Source organism: Myxocyprinus asiaticus, chromosome 37, assembly GCF_019703515.2.
Source record: "Myxocyprinus asiaticus isolate MX2 ecotype Aquarium Trade chromosome 37, UBuf_Myxa_2, whole genome shotgun sequence".
Lineage (NCBI taxonomy): Eukaryota > Metazoa > Chordata > Actinopteri > Cypriniformes > Catostomidae > Myxocyprinus > Myxocyprinus asiaticus.
Genome location: NC_059380.1, coordinates 35,257,779 through 35,280,882, shown reverse-complemented (window position 1 = coordinate 35,280,882; position 23,104 = coordinate 35,257,779). Strand labels below are relative to the sequence as shown.

General features: G+C 41.9%; 1 protein-coding gene across 1 annotated transcript in view; it reads left to right on the top strand.

The window, feature by feature from the left end:
* Positions 1-6,464: 6,464 nt before the first annotated feature.
* The window catches only part of bsnb (bassoon (presynaptic cytomatrix protein) b), a 129,290-nt gene continuing 112,650 nt past the window's right edge, over positions 6,465-23,104 (top strand). The window contains exon 1 of the mRNA XM_051676054.1: positions 6,465-6,812. Coding sequence (XP_051532014.1) covers positions 6,465-6,812 — 348 coding nt within the window. The remainder of the gene's footprint in view (positions 6,813-23,104) is intronic.

The window sequence follows — 23,104 nt, the reverse complement described above, 5'->3', positions numbered from 1 at the left end:
AAAAAATAATAATAAAAAAAAAACATGACATGTTGTTGGACAATGTCTCTACACGAACGATCGTACAGATGTTGGTATTTTGTTCGCTTATAACTCTGCAAGTTATGTTGACTGATATTAACTGACTAAATGCAATTTAGTTGTCAGCCTCAAAGTAGTTGGAGCTCCAGGTCACACCTACCGATGAAGTGGACCAATGGCAATAAGGTCTGTAGTAGTAGCCTGTAAGAAGTTTTCCTAAAATTTCGCCCTGGCAAGCTCTTAAGAACAACCAAAATAAACTCTAAAACACCTTCTTTTTGGCCAGATTTTGTTCTAAATGTTGTCAGACCCGTTTGTTCTTTGATTTCTTAGGAAGTGTGCAGGGGCCTTTAACCTTAAGTATGAGCAATTGTAATAGCGATATTACTTACCAAACACCACAATACAACTCAAAGGCTCCAATTATGAATGTGAAAGTAAAACCTTTTTTATCTTTTCAGGCATATGATAATCTTTCATTTTATAGTTTATAGTTTCATAAACATATCGGTTTGCATCACTGTAAAGACAGGAGTATTATTTGATACCATCAGGCCAGTCAATAGTCATTATCACTGAACAGAATGTGTAAAATGTGCTGCAAAACTCATAATAACTTTCTAATGCCTCAAGAGTACCATCTGTAATTACTGATACAGAGCCAGTCAAGCATTAGCAATTCACTCTTGAGTCACAGTGGTTGGAAACGTATGGAGCTGACACTTAAAATCAACATGAAATGTGTGTATAGTGTAAATGCAAACGTTTATCCATCAGGAATTGATTAGATTGATCTGATTTTTATGTTGACCTTAAAGGTGAATGTAACAGGGTAACAGGGAAAGGAGGAGGCGAGAACCGGACGAAGCATCAAAGTAATATTTACTGCCTGCCGGCAGGTCTTCCCCGCCTTCTCGGACCTGGGAGGGAGACAAGGGGAGGGAAAAGCAACAAAAAAAAAGAGAGGGAAAGGCCAACATGGAGCGACAGCAGGAGAGAGAAAGGAGAGAGAGAAAAAAAACTTATGCCGGTTCCCAGACATGCCGTCGCTTGGTCCTCGATCACTCCTCCACCCTCTGGCGGACAACGGCTGCTCCCACCCAGGCTGACCGGAGCCAGTCCTCCGACCCCTGGTGGACAAAACGTCACTCCGTATTTCGGTGGCCGGTAGGGAACTCCTCCACCCCTGGCAGCGGCTCTACCACTCCAGGTGGTCGGGAGCGAGCCCCTCCTCCGCTCGCGGATAGCGGCCGTTCTTCCGACCCAGCTGCGTTTTGGCGGATGATAGGGAACTCCTCCACCCCTGGCAGCGGCCCCACCGCTCCAGGCGGCCAGCAGTGAGCCCCTCCTCCCCTCGCGGACGGCGGGTGTTCCTCCGAGTAGCAACTCCTCCGTCCCCTGGCGGATGGCCGCGGCTGCTCCTTTAGGGTGGATGGTAGTGGGGAGGACTCTACGACGGTGCATCCCTCCTCCTTCCTGGGCTTCGGCACCAATGTAACAGGGTAACAGGGAAAGGAGGATGCAAGAACCAGATGAAGAATCAAAGTAATAATTAATTAAACAAAAACACACAAACATAAACACATACCGGGCAGCTGCCTGTAGCTCTCTCTCTCCCGAACCTCCACCTCCGGCGGACTTTATCCCTCTCGTCGGCTTGATTAGCCTGATTAGGGGCCGGGCGTGCATCATCACGGCCCGGCCCCGCCCCACCCCACCCTCCTCCTTGCCACAGTGAAGTAGATATCAGTAATAGTGAAAATGCTAATTCTTGATATCAGTACTTAGGTTTGCACTAGCAGAAATGCCAATTCTTGATGTCAAAAATGAAGTCATTAATAGCAGAAATACCCTTTTTTTAAAATCAAAAATAGAGCGGAATGAAGTGTGTCATTTTGCTTAAACTATCCAGTTAATGTTTAGATGTGCCACAGTGTTTACACTCTTAAGAAAATCAGCCTATGAATGGCTAACTTATAGTTCTCTGCACATCAAACTGGGATCAGAGCAAGTCGTTTAACATTGAAAAAATGACACATTTCACCTTTTAAATATGCTGAAAGATTATTATTGTGCCCAAGTATAGTACTTGTAAGTACATGCTAAGTAAGTACATAGTACTTTCCACCTAAGCCAATCTGTTGCAAAGGCAATATAGTGTGTAAATTCTGAAAGAACTCTGCAACCCTTGTTGAGCAGAGATTATATTTCTCTGCAGAAAATAAAGCTGACCCTGAAATAATTAACTTTTCTCCTATTGCAGAGCTTCTCAGTTTATTCAGACACTAGTAATGGGTTTAGACTGGCGATGTGGCCTATTTTAGGACGCCAAAGTTTCACTGGAAGTTTTAGGCCAAATATAATGAGGGACCAGGTGCTGCATATATTCCTGGACAGACAACAGAGCAAGCCAAGCATAGCCACACACACATACACACACACACACACACACACACCCTTGTCTGAGTCTGACTCACTTACTGTGAAACCAGCAATTTTAGTTCTTGCACACTTTTTTCTTTCTCCACTGAATCTGACAGAGGAAGTGTATGCATTTGAAGTGTCTTATATGTGCGTTTGAGGCTTTGTGTGTGTATCCTCGCACTTGTGTGTTAGCTGGCCCTCTGGAGACGTTGTTATGACCATAGAGAAAGCTTAGACTCTTTTCTAATTGCTCACTTATCCCAGTGCCAACATGAGGAAGACAGAGAAAGAGAAAATCATTACTGCTGTTGACGTGTGATAAAAGACCTCGGCAAAACACAGAGTAGCAGAAAGTTGTCACAAATAGGCAACTTTATAGGCAACTTGGGAACTTAAAATAGAGAAAAAGAGACCAAGAAAAGGTTCAGCAGAAACTTAAGCAAGAGGTAGAAAGAAGTCTGGTGTTAATTCAACATTAGGTCTTAACTGAAAAAGAAAAGAAATGTGAGAAAGCAAAAAGAAACAAATGTAGAATACAGTACATAAAATTTAATTGCTGTCCATTATGTATAAGTACTGTTAGATGTTGTGAAATGAAAATGAATTATGCCATTACTTACTCATCCTGATGTTGTTCCAAACTCATATGACAATCAATAAGAAGAGATTTTCCATATAACAAAATTTTCAGCTCTGCGTAACTGCATATGATGAGAAAGGTTGATGTTAGGAACTTTCAAACTTAAGCTAATTAATGTGGATGTGGTGTAGGCCAATACAGTCAACATGACCACACGGGAAATTGACATGTAGCTTCTGAAATCAAAGATTTCTGCATCAGTTCAAATCTAATCACATTTCCGTCTAGCATTACTGATGTGAGAGCAACCTCCAAGACACTGTTTCTGGTCCTGTGGGAACCAGGAAGTATGTATAGTATTGTTTTCATAAACAATAGTGAGTGCGATTCGGAGGTTGCATTTTGTCTTTTAGGTTTAGTGTTGGGGTTTGGGTTAGGGTGTAGAGTTAAATAAAATATGCATTCCTGTTGACTGGATTACAAAAACTACAACTGGCTTTTGCCGCCATTCTGTAGACATTTCACTCAGAAACTGAAGCTCACATGTGTGTATTTGTTAAACAATAATTCCAGCTTCTGCCACTGGGGGCAGTGATTCGAATTTTGGTAAGATCAGACCTACTTAAACAGCAAACCTTTCAACCTATTGTTGCCGAATTTAAAGTGTGATCAGTCTGAAACAGTTATGAAAAATATATCCTTCATGGCACACGTCTTAAACAGAGGTTGCGCTAGAAAAACTCTTTATCCATCTTGTTTTCATTGTACTAAGACTACATTCAGGGGCATAGCATCCATTATAAAGGTGTATACATGACAGTGGACAGGCCTATATGATAGATTTTTTTTTTTTAAACCCAAATGCAAATCTGGTGAAACTAATAAATTCTAGGTTGAAGTTCTACCTGTCAATCAACTGCTGTGCTAAAACAAGATTTTTAAACTATGCTGGTTATGTGTGGCTTTCAAAAGGAAATAATCATTCAATTGAAAAATATGAAAAATAACTTCTACAGTGTGCTGAATAATGACATTTATTGTCACAGATGAGAAGCACAAACATCTGAAGTTCAGTTAATTCAGGTACAAATTTCTGCTCTAAACATCATGTTTGCACATAGATTAAATGCAAGGATAATTGGTAGAAACTATGCGCCACTGTTTTCAAGATTGCTTTATGTTGTTATACTTTTTTTGTTCTTTATTATCATGTAAGGTACTGACGTGATGATTGATGCAGTAATGAAATCAGAGACCCTCTCCTCAAAATCCGAATGCAGCTGGACAAAAGAGATGCAGAGAATTTTCGGTTAATTCCCTTCATCTTTAAAAAAGGCATCTATTTCAGCATCTTTTTTTATTTCTTGGGTAATTATAATGTTTTGGAAAGGGTTCAACATTTGGAAGAGCTTTAGTCATGTCAGTTTTGAGATTAACATCATTTTTGTTGATCACGGTTTGAAAAGAGGCAATTTTTTATTTATTTTTTTATTTTTTGAAATGGCAATAAATAGCTCATTAGAGAATATTGATTAAATGCTCAAGCATTTTCACAGCTGTTATGCGAACTGTGTTCTCCAAAAATGTGAAAGAAAAGTGCTTATAAAAACACAATCTTGCTGCAAGGAAGACGACAAAATGATAAAACCAACAATCTCTTGTGGAAGGTGTGATTTTTTTTTTTTTTTGCACTCTCTGAGCGAAAAGCTGTTGTTCCATTTAAAATGGTTCTATTTAAATGAATTCTTTGAATGTTACTTTCAGTCACCTGAGAGATAACCTTCATGGTCAATTTCTGCTTCCTGTCATCCAACCATTTTGCTTGCTTTTTCCAAACTGTCAGAGAGTCAGAGCAACTACAAAATACTCTGTTAGATTCATCGTTAAATTTATGTTTCTCTGTCTGTTATCTGATATTTTACATTATACATTAATTTTAATGAAAATAGTTAAACGAATGCCCATAGAAAAGAAACATCACACAAGAGATCTCTTTTAATATTTCAGTTGATTCTCTTTGACAGAAATGACATTAAATAACAGGCAAATGGAGACCGTTGCTTTACTTTTGCTGTCTCCTGCTGATTTTTCTTTTGAGAAAAAGACTCTGCGTATGTCTCCTCAAGGCTTTCAAATGCGACTTACATATTACATCAGAGGCTGTGGTAATTCTCCATCTTTTAGTAAATTTTAAAAACACTGATGGATAATTCAAATGGTTTCCATCACTATGACATTCAGGGTTTTTCCTTAATTGAAATTATTTTTTGGCAGCTTACAAAGCTTAAATGGATAGTTCACCCAAAAATGAAAACTATCTCATCATTTTCTCACCCTCATGCCAATCCAGATGTGTCTGACTTTCTTTCTTCTGCTGAACACAAATGAAGATTTTTAGATGAATATTTCAGCTCTGTAGGTCCATACAATGCAAGTGAATGGTGACCAAAACTTTGAAGCTCCAAAAGCAACAGCATAAAAGTAATCCATAGGACTCCAGTGGTTTAATCCATGTCTTCAGAAGCAATATGATAGTTGTGGGTGAGAAACAGATCAGTATTTAAGTCCTTTTTTACTATAAATCTACACTTTCACATTTTTCTTCTTTTGTAATAAAAGATTTTTATTGCAAGATCTTTTGTAATAAAATTTCTTCTTTTGTTGTAAAATACAACTTAAATATTCTTATATATATATATATACTGTATACATATATGCTGTATATATAATATATATAAATATAAATACCATTTTAGAATGTGCTTTCATTGATCTGATCACGATCTGATCACAGTGAGTCTTGGTGCATTTACATCTGTCATTTAATGTGGTCAAGTGCTATCCGATAGCGATCCGTTATAACTCTTTCTGTATGTCAACAATTGTCTCAATTGTTTCTATATTCTATGTCTCAGTAGAAATTGGTGTTAAAACATCACAAAGTTGATGCTTAAATGAATCTGACATCTACATTAATTTTCTTGAGTTAAGATCTGAGCAAGAAAGCCTAAGGGCATCCACTCCAGTAGCCATCATTTAGTCTTTTTGCCACTATTCAGCCTCTGTTCTGTGTCAAAGTTCAAGAATGACCATTTCTGACATGTAAATATGCTCAGTTGAAGAGCAAACCTCTGTCACCTCCTTGTGTATATAACTTTCCACATATATAATTGCCAGTTTTTGGTTGGATCCCTTTTGGTCCGTCTGCCTGTTTCAGATTGTACCCCGCTGTATTGATCTTTATTTCTATTCTCATTTAAACTACTCAGGACATTGTGGCACAAAGCTCTTTAAATCTCCTCTCGTGAATCCCCTAGGAAGATGGATTCAACAAAATGTGCAGCTATCAGTAGTACCAAATGCATGCCACACTATTCACACAGCAATGTCTTTCTTTTTCCACAGTATCCAAGGCAAACCTAATCAGACAGACCCGAGCATGGGCCCCAAACCGGGGGGTCCACCGGGTACGGGACCTGGTCCCGGAGGCCCGACGCAGCCCCAGGGACCCGGTTTGGGCCAAACTCCCCGAAAGAACCTCCAGGTGGATGTGAGCAGTAGCAGAAGCGGTCATTCGCCCGCTGTTTCGCCAGGGGCCAGCGCACCAACCTCGCCCTACTCTTTGCCCCAGATCGCACCCATGCCCAGCAGTAAGCTCTGCCCAGTGTGCAAGAGCGCAGATCTGACAGGCACTACGGAAGGCCAGCCAAACTACAATACCTGCACGCAGTGTCGCTCCATGGTGTGCAACCAATGCGGATTTAACCCTAACCCGCACCTCACTGAGGTAAGTTGATCAAAGATCACAGGCATCAGGGAGTTATAATCTTGTAATGCATATGTTGCATCTTACTTTTATTTTCTTGGATGCAATGCATGTTCACTCAACTCAGTTCATGTTCACTCAGCCTATTTATGGATCCTTGGATTTAAATTCAAGTCTCTTACATCTTTACTTCCCAATTAAAGATTTTCTCTAAATTTATTGTGTATTGAATTGTGCTTCCTTTGTGAAAAATGGCTATTTAAGACATCTAAAAAACAGCAAAAATCGCAACTTTTGTCACAGTTTCCTAGTGAAATGAACACTAGAGGCGCTACAACAACTGTGCGTTTTATTCACTTTCACACAAATCTACAACGGCTGATTATGACTTTATAAACACTTATTTTTCTCACACTCTCAAACATTTTTTACTCACACATTGCTGTGTTATGATATAGAAACACTCTTGCTATAACGCATCATTTGAAATACAGTACATTTTAACGCTTGTATTACAGACTCACCTACATTCATACACTTATTTCAGTGTGATTTGCTTCTGCGGTAGCTCACCTGATAGAGTGTTGAACTTTGGACTCAATTCGAGACCAGTCAAGTGCACAAGCTGACACGTGAGATGAGAGTTTCATAGAAGCGACACAAGATGACGTTGTCCCTTAGGCAAATGTGCTTTTCATTTCTCATTTTGTTTTTGGATGCTCTCGGTTAGGTTTAGGCGTTTAAGGGTGAGAATGTTTTGTTTACTTCTATTTTGATTTTAGATCACTATTGGTTAGGTTTAGGTTAAAGACTTAGGCTAGGGAGGTATGTTTTACTCATTAAAATCTCCCTCTAATATTCACCTAAAAACCTTGTCTGATTACAAAACCATTTCACACGCTTTTGGCGCCCCCCGCTGGACATTTCACTGGGAAACTGTAGCCGAACGTGTAATAAGGCATGTAATTTTGCTTTGCAAATAAAATATTACTTGCATATGACAGGTACTAGTAAGGGATTGTTCACTTTGGGTTTGGGCCTGGAATGCTGTCAGGACATGTTGCACGCTGGATTCGAAACTGTGTCACCCAAATGAGCACCACAGCTTAATGCTCCAGGAACTTGTGGGCTAAACGCTACACATTGACTCTGATACTGATGTCTTTTTAGGCATTATATATTCTGATAAATCACATTTCAGGCATATTTAGTGTTCTGAAAGAAGAGTTTGGGCCATCAGATACACTTACAATTCAACGCAGATATTTTGAGAAAGAACAGTTCTATCAGGAAGACTTGCAGACTTGAGTGAAATTTAAGATGACATTTATTTGATGAATATAAAACAGAAATGTAATGTCTCTCTTTGGCGTAAGCCCCGTCTGGCGGTCCGAAGAAGTTGTTCTCGGAACCGTCATATCCTGCCGGAGATAGGAAGCAGGCACAAGGAGCCTACCCCCTTGCAGGACAGGACTTGACTGGTGGTGGTGGGGTGGTGGAGGTTGCCGTGTTAGCACACTGAAATAGCAATGTGACAGATTGTGAGCAGACTTATAAAGCAATGGCTTACATGTGATTGGCTAGGAGTTACCTAGCTAATGATGCAGTGATGTACAACTGCTAGTCTTCCTGCTAGAACTACGCTGCGCTTACATTTCCAGGCATATATTGTAATTGTGGCCTAAGAGAGTATCTCCAAACAATGATGTGTGATACAACAGCAGTAAAAAGAGGGAAAGAGAAAGAGAGGGAACAGTACACTTAGCAAAGAAGAAGTGGTGATTTTCTTGATCAGAAGCACTGTGTTAATCAGAGTTGTTCTGCTGCCGGTAGAGTTTTGGAGGAGAAATAAAGAGCTGTGTTAAACAAAAAGCTTTGGGTAATGAATCCTACGCCTGATCTCACCCTCCATCGGGAACATACCCAGGACACACTACACACAACCTGTGACTGCTCAAAAGAGCACCCTCTGGGGCGCAGGGCAATGTGTGTATGCTATTCTCTGTGCCGCTGCGTGTAGGATGCAACGGAAAGAGCGAGCCAGTGTTCAAAGATGCGTGTGGGAGAGCGAAAGGCCATGCGGCTGAGCTTGTGAGGGTGAGATTGTTTCAGCTTGTCAGAGGAAGTTGCCCGAAGGTGCAAATGGGTTGCAGTGCTTTAAAACCTCCAAGTGAAAATTAGGCAATGGACAGGGGATGGAGAGGAGAGACGGTTGACAGATCACATCAGATTTTCTGGGATTATGTAAAACAAGCACCTGGTTAGTAGCCAAAGGCAGTTTTTAGAGGGGCTACACACTTAGGAAATGTCCTAAACCTGCTTAAAAGTGTGGCTTAAACCAGCCTAAAATGGTTTGCCAACCTGTTTTAACCTAAAAATGCAAAGTCTGTCATCATTTACTCACCCTTATGTTGTTTCAAACCCATATATTCTTTCTTCTGTGGAGCACAAAAGATATTTTGAAGAGAATGTTTACGCTGCTTGTTTACATACAAGCACATACATACTATTAAGCTCTATTAAGGAAAACAACAACAACAACAACAACACCATAAAAGGAAGCCATATGATAGCTTTGTGTCAGGAACAGACTGACATTTTTAATAATTATTCACTGAAAATCTTGCCCTTCACCGTAGGTCTTAAATTTCATTTGCACTTGCTCTAGTGCTAAACGATTAATCAAAATAATTCGTAATTCCAAATATGCTTTATTTTTGTGGACAGAAGAGTGGAGCTTTTCTCTGCATTAAAAGGCCACTGTCAACTTGACAGAAGTCTACCTTCTATGTTCAGCCAAAATAAACGCTTCTGCCAAAATAAAGGCTTAAGGTTTTATCATAGCAATGTCTCATGCAAGATAACAAACTATTACATCAATAATGATATAATGATAATAATAAATAATAAAACTAAATAATATTAATTTCCCCCTCTATTGTTTTTTATTTATGTAGTCTGGCTTTTAAGAGGATACTTGAACAGTATTCAAAATACAGTTATTCTCTCATCATCTATTCACCCTCATGCCATCCCAGATGTGTATAAACTTCTTTCTCCTGCAGAACTCAAATAAAGGTTTTTAGAAGAATATTTCAGCACTGTAGGTCCATACAATTCAAGTGAATGGTGGCCAGAACTTTGAAGTTCAAACAATCACATAAAACCAGCATAAAAGTAATCTATAAGACTCCAGTGGTTAAATCCATGTCTTCTGAAGTGATATGATTGGTGTGGGTGTGAAACAGGTCCTTTTTTTTACTGTAAATCTTTACCTTTGACCAGCCCTGACCAGTAGGTGGCAATATGCATGAAGCATGTGAATCACCAAAAACAAAAGAAGAAGAAGAATGTGGAAGTGAAAGTGAAATTGTAGATTTATAGTAAAAAAGAACTTAAAGAGCATCTATTATGGTTTTTAAATGTTCCTAATTTTGTTTTAAAGGTCTCATACAATAGATTTACATGCATCAAAGGTCAAAAAACACTTTAATTTGCTCATAATTTAAATTGCAGCATTACCTTTTTTTTCCAGTGTCAAAAACGACTCATTCAATGATCTGTTCTAAAGGATTCATTCTAAACTCCTCCTTTCAGAGAGCCTACGCTGCTCTGATTGGTCAGATGTCCCAGTCTGTTGTGATTGGTCTACCGCTTAGTGTAGTGTTTGAGGGCAGGTCAAAGCTGTTCGCGAGCAGCCAAAGAAGACCAGAGGCGGGTTTTTTGTTACCAAATTACTATCACTTTAAATTTGGTCAAAAGGAAACACTTACTAGTAAAAAAAAAAAAAAAAAAAGAAAAAAGTTCATAATTATTATATCGCATTTTATCGCAATTTGATTTTTTGGCCAAATAGCCCTAGCCTGCAATTATATTCAAACTTGCCATGTGGAGAAACATTGCACCAGGATTAATGTCAACAATGCCAATTGTTACATACAATTACTTGAATGTATTTTACGTGTTTCATTACAGATATCGCAACAGTTCCGAGGTGAAATGTCCACTGTGTTGCTAAAAGCCAGTTACATTTTCTCCCAAATGTTAATGCTTTAACGTGTTTTACATTAACAATACATACCTCCCTAAACCTAAACTCACCGATTATGTCATAAAAAACAAATGATGGATGAAAATGCAATTCCTAAAGCAACCACATCATTTTGTGGTGCTTCTATGACACTTTGGGCTCACGTGTCATTGCGCATGCTCATCTGGACCGTACTGTGGTCCTTTGTGTCACAAGTGTAATGCTCTTTCAATTTAGCTACCGCCTAACTTGAATCAGCTTGTAAATATAGTTGGATATGTAATGCAAACATCATGCGTTATAGTAAAAGTGTTTAGGTGTCATAAGATGGCATTGTGTGAGGAACAGTGCAAAAGTGAATTGTTTATGAATGGATAATCTGCTGTTTTCCTTGTGATTTGTGTAAAAAAAAAAAAAAAAAAAAAGATCGTTGTTGTAGCGTCTCTAGTGTTCATTTCACCAGGAAACTGCCACGAAACGTACAATGAGCCACATGTACATAATTTTGCAAAAATGTAGATATAGTAACGTGATTCTTTGAGATGGTGGAAACATTATAAATGCACTATGGACCACAGAATATTTCCCTTTTAATGAGTGTGCACTGTACTATAAATGGCTTTGAAAAAACATCTCGTAAATCACAAGTAACAGTGACATCCAGGCAGTTTAGTCAGTCAGCATGAGGAACGCAGCCGAGAACATGTTAGACATACATTCATCAATGCTCTTCTATCAACTCCACATCCTTCACAAAAGAGTTTGGTGTTAGAAATTTGTTTGGTGCAGTTTTAGGGTCCTGCTGTGTTTCAAATAGACAGGATTGGATTAATTGTGCCCCAGTAGAGCTACACTACAAAGCAGCTGTGAGACTGTCTTGATTTATTTTGATGTTACAGCACATAGCATACAGTACTAAATCAGCAAAAGTGTTTGTTCTAGCTACATGTGACAAAATGAAGGGAAAATTTTGATCTGGAGTGTAATTTCATGGTTTAAGTGTGATAAAAGCAGATGTTTTATGAGCATATGGTTTGAATTACCGGAGTGTTCAGCAAAAATGGGCATGCAGCAGCCTTGGTTAGGCCCAGCTCTGTCTAATAAAAAAACATATTTTATTTCCATATCATTGAAGATAATCCTATTATTGGGTTCTCTTGACAGCAATCCATTTTCCATTGAATTGTCAATCTCTCACTGGACGTGTTCCATTTAGGCTATTTTTACACTTTTTTTCTATGTGCAAATGCATCAGATGGACACTGTTTAAGCATCTTTCTTTGGTTGCATTATGTTTCAGCATCTCGTGCCATAAACTGTGCATTTTTAAAATGCTTGCAAGGTAAAAGTCGGTTGAAACTTTAAAAAATGTGTCTCAAGATCCCTGCATTCTATTATGCTCTGTTGAGCTGTCTTCAAACACAAAAGTGTATCATCTATTTAAGTCTCCTTGCTCTTTTTGTGCTACATGCTCTCTAGGTTTGACAAGGCATGTTGCTTGTACAGACAAAGGAGTTCTAAATAAAGCCCTCTCTTTCCAAAATGTCTGTGGTATAGCCCAAAGCTGAGGCTGCGCTGACTGCCCCCTGCTGACTGCAGAATGCAAAAAAAACATCAAGGCTTATTACAGAATTTACATACTGGACAGGGGGCGTGATTATGTTTATTAATTATTTTTATGCATTATTTTTCATAGAATTAATCACACAAGTTTAATGCATTAAATGAACAACCCTAATCATGATATTTATTGTTATTGACCAATACTTTTGAAAGTATTGGGATTTTCGCTTATATCACCCACCTTTATTATATAGTTGTGGCTGTTGCTTTTGTGTTTGTCTGAGTATTCTGGTGGTAATATTTTGTCCCAGGTGTTTGGTGTAAAGATATCATGTGAAAATTGAACTCTAAATGTCTCTTAGAGAACAATGACAACAGAACCTGAGACAAAAAGCGAGAACAGCTGGTGGAGAGGAAAAAAGAAGGGGATCTGATCACTATGCATCAGACACCTGGAAAGAGAGAGAGAGAAAGATAGAAAGAAAGAAAGAAAGAAAGAAAGAAGAAAGAAACATGACATGGTGGCGACACAACTGAGTGGGATGCAGGAATAAGTAATATACAGACAGTGAAAGAGCAGGGTGGGAAAAGGGGGATGGAATGATAGAAGGAAAGAGAAAGTGGCGCTGACACACTCCAGTAGTCACCCACCAGCGTACAGGGGGTGGTTCCACTCTGCCATTGGCTGATCCTCTATTTATAGATCCTACTCTGTCGCTGCAATTATCTCCCTTTCTTACTGCTAGAGAGAAAGAGTGGAGGATCAGAGAGGAGGAACTGCCCCAGAAGGATGATGGTGGAAAAATGTGGATATGAGAGATTTAAAATGAATTTGGCAGTTAAATTAGCCAAAAATAATTTTGCCTGTGTGGCACACAAGCACTGTGGAATATAAACTTGGGAGAGAAAAAAAGTTCATACTTCTCACCCGTATTACAGTCTAAAATGGTGCCTTCAAATCAAATCAAATCACTTTATTGTCACTCAACCATATACACAAGTGCAATAGTGGGTGAAAGCCTTTGGTGCAGTTCCAAGCAACATAGCAGTCATGACAGTGATAAGACATACTGTATACCAATTTACAATAAACATCAGATTTACACAATCTAATACACATAATTACACACAACACAATATACAAATAATAATACACAACGTACAGTATACAATACACACAATATAGAATACACAGTATACAATAAAAATTATATATATAAATATGCAGTAAGGTTGTATAGTGTTGTATTGACATTCAGGCTGTCAGTTGATAGGCAGTTGCCAGTGTGTTGTTAAGAGAAATATAATTTATGACAGTCCAGTGTGAGATTAAAGTGCAGTGCTGATGTATGTTCAAAAGTTCAAAAGTCTGACTGCTTGGGGGAAGAAGCTGTCATGAAGTTGGCTGGTGCAGGTCCTGATGCTGCGATACCGCTTGCCTGATGGTAGCAGGGAAAGCAGCCCATGGCTCGGGTGGCTGGAGTCTCTGATGATCCTCTGAACTTTTTTCACACACCGCCTGGTATAAATGTCCTGGAGGGAGGGAAGCTCACCTCCGATGATGTGTGATTCTGCCATGGAATAAAAAATAAAATAAAAAGGCAATTGCGAGTTTATATCACGCATTTCTGAGAAAGAAAGTCAAAATTGCGAGATATTATGTTGAAATTGTGCGATAAATGTTTAAATTGCAATTTTACTTGCAATTGCGACTTTATATCACACAATTGCGACTTTATATTTGGTAATTGCAAGTTACCTTTTTAATTTTTTATTATGTGGCAAGATCCAGCTTCCATAATCTAAAGCTCTGTCCCAAAACCTTTTAAAAATAGCCAACAAGCTTTAGTTACATCAAAACCGTGACCTACGATTTGCTACTTGTTAGTGTTACAGCTGGTATTGGGGGGAGGGACATTCTCAATCTGAAGAGACTTTGATTTGACAGAAATCTGTGTAGTGCAAGATGAGTCATCAGTATTTTTGTTTTGTTTCCCCAGAAGAGAGAGAATGTACATTTTGAAGGCTTGCAGCTGCTAAAAGGGAATTTTGTCAATATTTAGGAGTATACTAGCATAAATATGACCTCAAAGCTAACACGCATAGACTAAAAACCACAAAACTCTCATTTTTATTTCATATGGTCTTTAAAGGTGAAGTGTGTAATTTCTTCGCTACTGGAGGCACAAAACTGAATTACAAAAAGAAAGTATGTTTTCAAACAACATTTGCCAACACTCCTTAGACTCATCACGCCCTTTTGCACTCTTTGATTCCCTATGCACAAATAGGCAATAAATAGAAAAAAAAATAGAAGGTGATAAACGTTTAACGTCATAATGCACAAGACCACTATAACATAAACATACCGGACAGAAAGCATGGCAGAGGAATCGGCTCGTCCGATAACATCGCTGGATTGAACGGCAGCTGGTGTGCGGGGGATCCAGCACAAGAGGTGGGCTAGTTCTTGATAACTAGTAAGCGTAACAATATCTATTCCGAGTGTCTTACGAATTTATCTGAGGCTCGACAGTAATGAGCTAACTTGTGAGCAGGGTTGGGGAGTAACGGAATACATGTTATGGTTACAATTTAAATCATTGGTCATTAGAATACAATTACATTCAAAAAGTATTTTGATTACTGAAGAGATTACTTTGCATTTTATTGTCATTTGTTTCATTTAATATTTAGTCCTTTCAGATGGAAAACATTTATACATATAAATGATGTGATCCAAAGTGCATTTGAACAGCGTTGAAACACTTTCTTATGATGTGTTACATTTATACGAGCAGACAGAGAAGTAAGTTTGAAATAAGTTTGGAGCAGAAGAAATAGAAATAAACCTTGTGTAAATTGTCAGCTTTACGCTAAGCTAAAATGCTATTTCTGGCCATTTTACATGCATGTTACCAGGCATGATCATATTTTTTTATCAAGAAAATTCACATTGGATCATAATTTCTTTTTTTCTAGTAAGACCTTTGATATTAGGGCAAAAATCATATTATTGATAATAATTTTTTTTATTGTTTTCCATAAAAATATCTAAAAATCATTAAAACAAGATCAATTTGATTAATCTTGTTTTAGAAACAACATTGCATAAGATATTTAGGTTTTTCAGAGAATGTATTTTTAACGTGTGTATTTTGTCTTACTGTACTGGCAAAGTTTGTCTACTAAAAAAATTTACCAGTGCTGAAGAAGTAATCCAAAGTATTTAGAATACGTTAATGACCTTGACTAATCTAATGGAATATGTTACAAATGACATTTTACAGCATGTATTCTGTAATCTGTAGTGGAATACATTTCAAAAGTAACCCTCCCAACCCTGCTTGTGAGTGAAACTTCCCTGTCGAGAAGTAACATGGCAAGAATTGAACCCCAAAATATTCCCCCAAAGTCCTCCACCTTGTAAATGTTCAATCAGGTTTTACTCAGTTTTCGGTCTTTGTGTCTTTTAGCAAGTTTTCTAATTTTGGCGAAGTTAAGTTTTGTTCCCTATCTGTCACTCACTAGATGTTGTGTCGATGTAGTGACACTAGGGGTCACTCTTGGGAGCCCCAAACACCTCTGCTTTTTTTAAAAAAGGCCAATGAGAATTGGCGAGTGGAATTTGCATACCACTCCATACGGGTATAAAAGTAGCTGGTATGCAACCACTCATTCAGATTTTCTCTTCGGAGCCGAGCGGTTGCATTCAGTGCACTGAATACAATTCCTCTAGAAAAACTCACCTCGCTAAAGACTGCTGGATTTGATGGTGCATTTTAGCGGCTTCTCCCCCTCTGTGCCTGTGCAGTGCAGAGAACGCCTCTGGGCGCTTCGGCAGAGCAAAAAAAGAGTATATTCTGAAAAGAGTATATTTTCTATTCATAAAAGAGTGGCACACACAGAACGTCTTTTTAAAGATGCCTTTCCGTTTGTGTGTTATTCCTGGTTGCGGTCGCTATCTCTCTGCTTCCGATGGCCACAATCGATGTCTTACATGTTTGGGCGCTGCCCACGCGGAGACATCTTTCGTGGATGGATCATGTCCTCATTGCGAGAACATGACCATGGCAATGTTGCGGTTGCGGCTTGCATTCGTAAGAAAGCAAGCCACCCCAGCGGCTCCCCGCCTCGGTCCTTCTACCTACGGGTATGAGGCCATGCCGGTTAGCACTGGGGGCAATTTGGGGACCTCAATGTGACCACTTCCACCAGGTATCCCCCCACAGACCTCCCATTCCCCAGCACACTCGCTTGCCATGATCGCGTGCTCCGACGAGATTGCCGGCTCGTCTCAGGGTGGGTTCGACATCTCGTCTGGCGCCCCGGAAGATGATGAGTTATCGAGCACAGCATCGGAGAGCGGGCTCGTCCCGTCTGATGCTGAAGCTTCGGGTGGGCTTCCTCCTTCGGGAATGGTCGCCCAGTCTCAGGCCGACGCTGAAACGACAGACATGCTTTCCCAGGTGGCCGCGAGCGTCGGGTTAATGTGGAACCCTCCGCTCTCCCCTGAACCCTCACGGCTTGACGATTGGGTCCTTGGCTCGGGGCACCGCTCACAGCCGCGCCCCGCCCCCGTTCCTTTCTTCATGAGGTGTGCATGAGTAGCTGACAAGGTCGTGGAAGGCACCTTCTACTGCCCGGTCCATATCTTTCAGCTCCCCCACTCTTGCTACCCTCGATGGTGGAGCGGCCAGGGAATATTCGGTGATCCCCCAGATGGAAAAGGCGCTCGCGGTGCACTTGTGTCCGCAGAGCGCCGCCACCTTGCGTGGGCGCCCGAAGCTCCCATCCAAGGCCTGTAGGTTTACGTCATCTCTGACGGCTAGGGCCTATGGTGCCGCTGGACAAGCCACCTCCGCCCTGCACGCCATGGCTCTCCTGCAAGTTCACCAAGCCAAGGCGCTAAAAGAACTGCATGAGGGTAGTTCTGACCCGGATTGATGCAGGAACTGCGCTTGACAACCGACCTCGCTCTCCGGGCGACAAAGGTCACAGCGCGGTCTCTCAGGCAGGCGATGTTCACGCTCCTGGTCCAGGAGCGCCACCTCTGGCTCAACTTGGTAGAGATGCGAGAGGCCAACAAGGCACGGTTCCTTGACGCCCCCATCTCCCAGGTTGGCCTGTTGGCGACACCGTCGAGGACTTTTCCCAGCAGTTATTGATGGTGAAGAAGCAGACGGAGGCTATAAAGCACATCCTGCCCTGGCGCGGCTCAAGATCCTGCACCCCGTCTGCTCGTTGCCAAGGGCTTCTCCCTGCAGCAACATCTCCGGCTCCGCCGCAGCCCGCCCCCGTGGCCCGGCCCCGGTGTGCAGCCCATCGCAGGAAGCAGACGCCCCCGTCTCACGGCCAGCTGCCAAGAACCCGAGGAAGGCTTCAAAGCACCCCTGAGATGGGCGACCCAGGGGCAAGGAGACCCATCTCTCTGGAGCTGGTGCACAGACCACTCCATCCCCCGGTGGAGGGCCAGGAGGAGAATCTTTTGTTTCTTTTTTCGCCGCATGCCCCAGAGGCTGTGGTACCCAAAGGTTCATCAAAAGAGCAGTTTCCTTGTTTCCTGGGTCACATGTCCGGTGTGCACGGCCGTCGTCATGACCGCCGTCCACCGTTCCTTTTTGGCAGGGTTGGCACTCCAGCGGCGGACCCCCCCACCCCTGGGTGCCTAGCTGTGGCACGAATACCCCCACACAGGATTAGTGCCGATGGACCTCGTGAACGAGACTCCTCCCCCATCCTCGGCCAATCTCATGGTGGGCAGCAGGAGCCAGGTAAGTGCTTCGATGTCCCTCGACTCAGCACAGCCATGGGGCTCGAGTCCCCTCGATGTGGTACGTCCGACACAATTATCCCCTTGGTCCCCCTCGCCCGGAGTTTGGACGCGTGGCTCGCGCCACCCGATGGCTGACCAGGACCGTCCGACTCGGCTACGCAATTCAGTTCGCCAGGCGCCTGCCTAAGTTCAGCGGCGTCCGCTTCACCTTGGTGAAGGGCGAGAATGCCGCTAACTTCCGTGCGGAGATTGCGACCTTCCTGAGCAAGGGCGCGATAGAGCCTGTCCCTCCAGCCGAGATGAGGAAAGGGTTCCACAGCACTTACTTCATCGTACCAAAGAAAGGCGGTGGGTTGTGACCAATCTTGGACCTGCGAGTACTGAACTGGGCCTTGCACAGACTCCCGTTCAAGATGCTGACACAAAAACGCATTCTTGCGAGCGTCCGACATCTAGATTGGTTTGCGGCGGTAGACCTGAAGGACACGTACTTCCACATCTCGGTCCTACCTCGACACAGACCCTTCCTGCGGTTTGCCTTCGAGGGCCAGGCGTACCAGTACATGGTCCTCCCCTTCGGCCTGTCCTTGTCCCCTCGCGTCTTCACGAAGATCGCGGAGGCAGACCTTGCCCGCTAAGGGAAGTGGGCATCCGCATTCTCAACTATCTCGATGACTGGCAGATCTTAGCTCACTCTCGAGAGTTGCTATGCGCACACAGGTACCTCGTGCTTCGACACCTTAGCCGACTGGGGCTTCGGGTCAACTGGGAAAAGAGCAAGCTCCCCCCGGTTCAGAGCATCTCTTTTCTCAGTCTGGAGTTGGACTTGGTCTCGATGACAGCGTGTCTCACGAACGAATGCGCTCAGTCGGTGCTGAACTTTCTGAAGGCATTCAGACGGAGGACAGCGGTTCCACTGAAACTTTTTCAGAGGCTCCTGGGGCATATGGCATCCTCAGCGACGGCCACACCACTCGGGTTGATGCATATGAGACTGCTTCAGCACTGGCTTCAGACTCGAGTCCCGAGATGGGCATGGTGCCGCGGGACACATCGCGTGGCCATCACGCCTCTCCAGCCCTTGGACCGACCTGGCATTTCTATGGGCAGGGGTTCCCCTAGAGCAGGTCTCCAGACGTATCGTGGTTACAACAGATGCCTCCAAGACGGGCTGGGGTGCCGTATGCAACGTCGAGTGAGTGACAGATAGGGAACGTCTTGGTTACTTTCGTAACCTCCGTTCCCTGATGGAGGGAACGAGACGCTGTGTCCCTCTTGCCACAACACTGAACTACCCGCTGAAATGGCCGGGACCTGGTCTCGGGTCCTCAGCACAAAACCTGAATGAGTGGTTGCATACCAGCATCTTTTATACCCATATGTCTGGGGGAGTGGCATGCAAATTCCACTCACCAATTCACATTTGCCTTTTTTCAAAAAAGCAGAGCTCCCAAAAGTGACCCCTAGTGTCACTACATCGACACAACGTCTCGTTCCCTCCATCAGGGAACGGAGGTTACGAAAGTAAGCTCTATAACACGTCTGCCATGGACGTTCATATTCTCCCGGTTGAACAGTTTACTAAAGTAGCCATGCCACAAACTAACGCTATAGGTTTAGATAAAAAGGGATGGGTGGAGCTGAGCGGGCCACTCAAAATATAAACAGCAATGTTTTGATAGTGCCTGTGAGCTCAGTGTTTATACTTTTGGGGGAGGTAAACCCATGAATGGCTTACTTATAGTTTTCAATGAAAAATAAACTAGGAAAGTAGAAAGTAGAAAGTAGTATTTTATTTAAAAATAAAAAAAGTTACACACTTCACGTTTAAATGGAACCTCATAACTGACTAATTTGGAATGCTTTACATAAGCAACACACACTTAACTCAGTTGAAGAGTGTGGCATTAGCATGTTGCTAAGCTTGGTAAATGGTGATGTGACAGCTCAGATGCTAAATAGATTGACCTATTTTCTCCATCCATGCTTCAAATGTCTTGTGTCTTCTGGTTTTCACGGTATCTACAGGATCTGCCATGAGACTGACAGCAGGAACTGAGTGTAGGGCCATCTGGGCTACAACACACACATCATAGCACAAACACAAAGAATACATGCACAGACACTGCTATGGCTCTAGAGATTTCATGCCATTTTTCCACCATGACACAAATGTGCCCAGGCAGCATTTGTGTTTTTATTTTTTTAATGGTTGCCATATGTAAGACTATACTGTATATAGCCTATAGATCATACAGGCTGTATGCACAAAAATATACATATGTATATAAATTGCATGGATGATATCCACATGGATCACAATTTTTGACATTTTTTTCTGATATTACAAAAAGTCATGCATATTCAGTGGTGTTTGCTAAGGCAAGTGATTACACTGATGTTTGCATGGTGGATAATACAATGTAAAATGAATGAAAAAAACTTTACACCTACTTATTTATTTAACATATTAATTTAGTGTGATGTAAAAAAGAGAACACAATTAATCATACCCCTTAACCGTATATAAATTGTGTAATAAGGAATTCTCCTACTATCGGAGCAATCAAAGCTTGAAGTACTGCCTTGAAGATTTAGCGATTCCAAGGGAGTAGGTGGCAGTGAGTGCCGCTTCAGCTTGCGACTGTACTGGCAACATGCTCCATCGAGAGCAGCAGAGATGGGGCTATGGTGTGCAGGCCTAAAGCCTTTCACAGATGATACTTCGATTAAATACAGCTGGACCAAGCACAACAGAATGCAGGGATCTCAAGACACTTTAATCAAGGTTTCACACTACTATTAACTTAACACAGTCTCCTAAAATGCAGCTTTTTTTTGCGCAAGATGCTAAACGTGACATAACTCACAGTGAGACACTTTAAGAACGTCCATCTGACACTTGTGTACATAGACAAATAGTTAAAATAGTGCAGACTGAATACCTTGAGAGAGACTGACGAGCTCATTTTCAACATTTATTTTGCTTATCTTTAAAGATATGGAAATAAAAGAAACAATAACTAGACTTATAAAGCCCCTTTTTTGGCAGCCTCATTGTGGAGCTCTCCAATTCTTTTGTTGTTTTTGTTTGTTTGTCCTGTGTTTAGTAATTTTTTCCAATCAGTTTTACCAGGAACGAACTGCTGAACATTTGGCAGCACATACCAGACAATCTTTTCCCTGTTTTGGACTATTCGGACATTTTGCTGGACATTTTAGTTGGAGGCGCAGCTGTGTTGTTTAAGCACGCTATGAGACGCTGGCGAGGAAAGCGAGCCGGCACGCTGGTCAAGCTCCGTCAGCGCGGCTTTCGAACAGCGTTGCCGAGCATTCATCAAGCGAATCTCTGCTCTCTTCCTAACAAAACCGACAAACTATATCTCCTCACCTGTACAAACAAGGACTTTTCAAACTCTGCTGCCTTGTGCCTCACAGAAACCTGGCTGAGTGAAGCCATTCCGGACAGCGCATTACATCTGCTGGGCTTTCAGCTCTTCAGAGCGGATCGCATTGTGGAGTTTACGGCGAAAACAAGAGGCAGTGGAACATGCTTTTACATCAATGAAAGTTAGTGTACAGATGTCACAATGTTAAAGAAGATATGCTGTCCTAATTTGGAAGCGCTCTTTATCAACTGTAAGCCTTTCTACTTGCCACGGGAGTTTTCCTCGTTTATTCGAATGAGTGTTTATATTCCTCCACATGCGTGTGTGAACGCAGCGCTGCAACAGCTGGCTGATCAAATCACAGATATGGAACAACAATACCCGGACTCACTTATTATTATTCTCTGCAATTTTATCAGAGCCAACCTCGCCCGTGAACTGCCAAAATACAGGCAGCACATTACATGCCCCACCAGAGACAGAAATACATTGGATCATTGCTATACAACAATAAAGGATGCATATCGCTCAATCCCTAGAGCACTTTTGGGACTCTCTGATCACTATCTGGTTCATCGTTAACAGACCTACAGGCAGAAACTAAAATCAGCAAAACCTGTAGTAAAGACTTTAAAGTGATGGACCAATGAAGCAGAGCTGGAACTACAGAGGAACTACAGAGTTTCTGTGAGGACATGTGCATTCCTACTAGAACTTATTTAACATACAGTAATGACAAATCATGGTTTACAGCAAAATTCAGGCAGCTTCGTCAGGCCAAAGAGGATGCCTACAGAAGTGGGGATAAAATCTTGTACAATCAGGCCAGGAACACACTGAATAAGGAAATTAGAGTGGCTAAAAGAAGCTATTCTAATAAGCTGAAAAATGTTTTCAGCTAACGACCCTGTTGAACAGTTTACTAAAGTAGCCACGCCACAAACTAACACTATAGGTTTAGATAAAAAGGGATGGGTGGAGCTGAGCGGGCCGCTCAAAATATAAACATCAATGTTTTGATAGTGCCTGGGAGCTCAGTGTTTATACTTTTATACAACACTGCAGGGAACCAACAACTGGCTGACAACTTTAATATGTTTTACTGTAGATTTGAAAGGCCCAGTCTCACATCCTACACCCACTCTGACCTTCACTTCACACAAACATCAACACCTCCTGCAACCCCCCTCCTCCCCCTCCTGCTACTCAATCTACACTTAAGATCTGTGAAGAGGAGGTGTCCCGTGCCTTCTGGAAACAAATGACAAGGAAAGCACAGGGCCCAGATGGTGTTTTCACCCACTTGTCTAAAATCCTGTGCTGACCAGCTGGCCCCCATCTTCACACAGATCTTCAACAGATCACTGGAGCAGTGTGAAGTTCCCTGCTGCTTCAAATGCTCCACCATCATTCATGTCCCAAAGAAACCCAAAATCACAGGACTTAATGACTACAGACTCGTCGCTTTGACATCTGTGGTCATGAAGTCATTTGAGAGACTGATATTGGCCCACCTGAAGGACATAATTGGACCCTTTCTAGATCCCCTTCAATT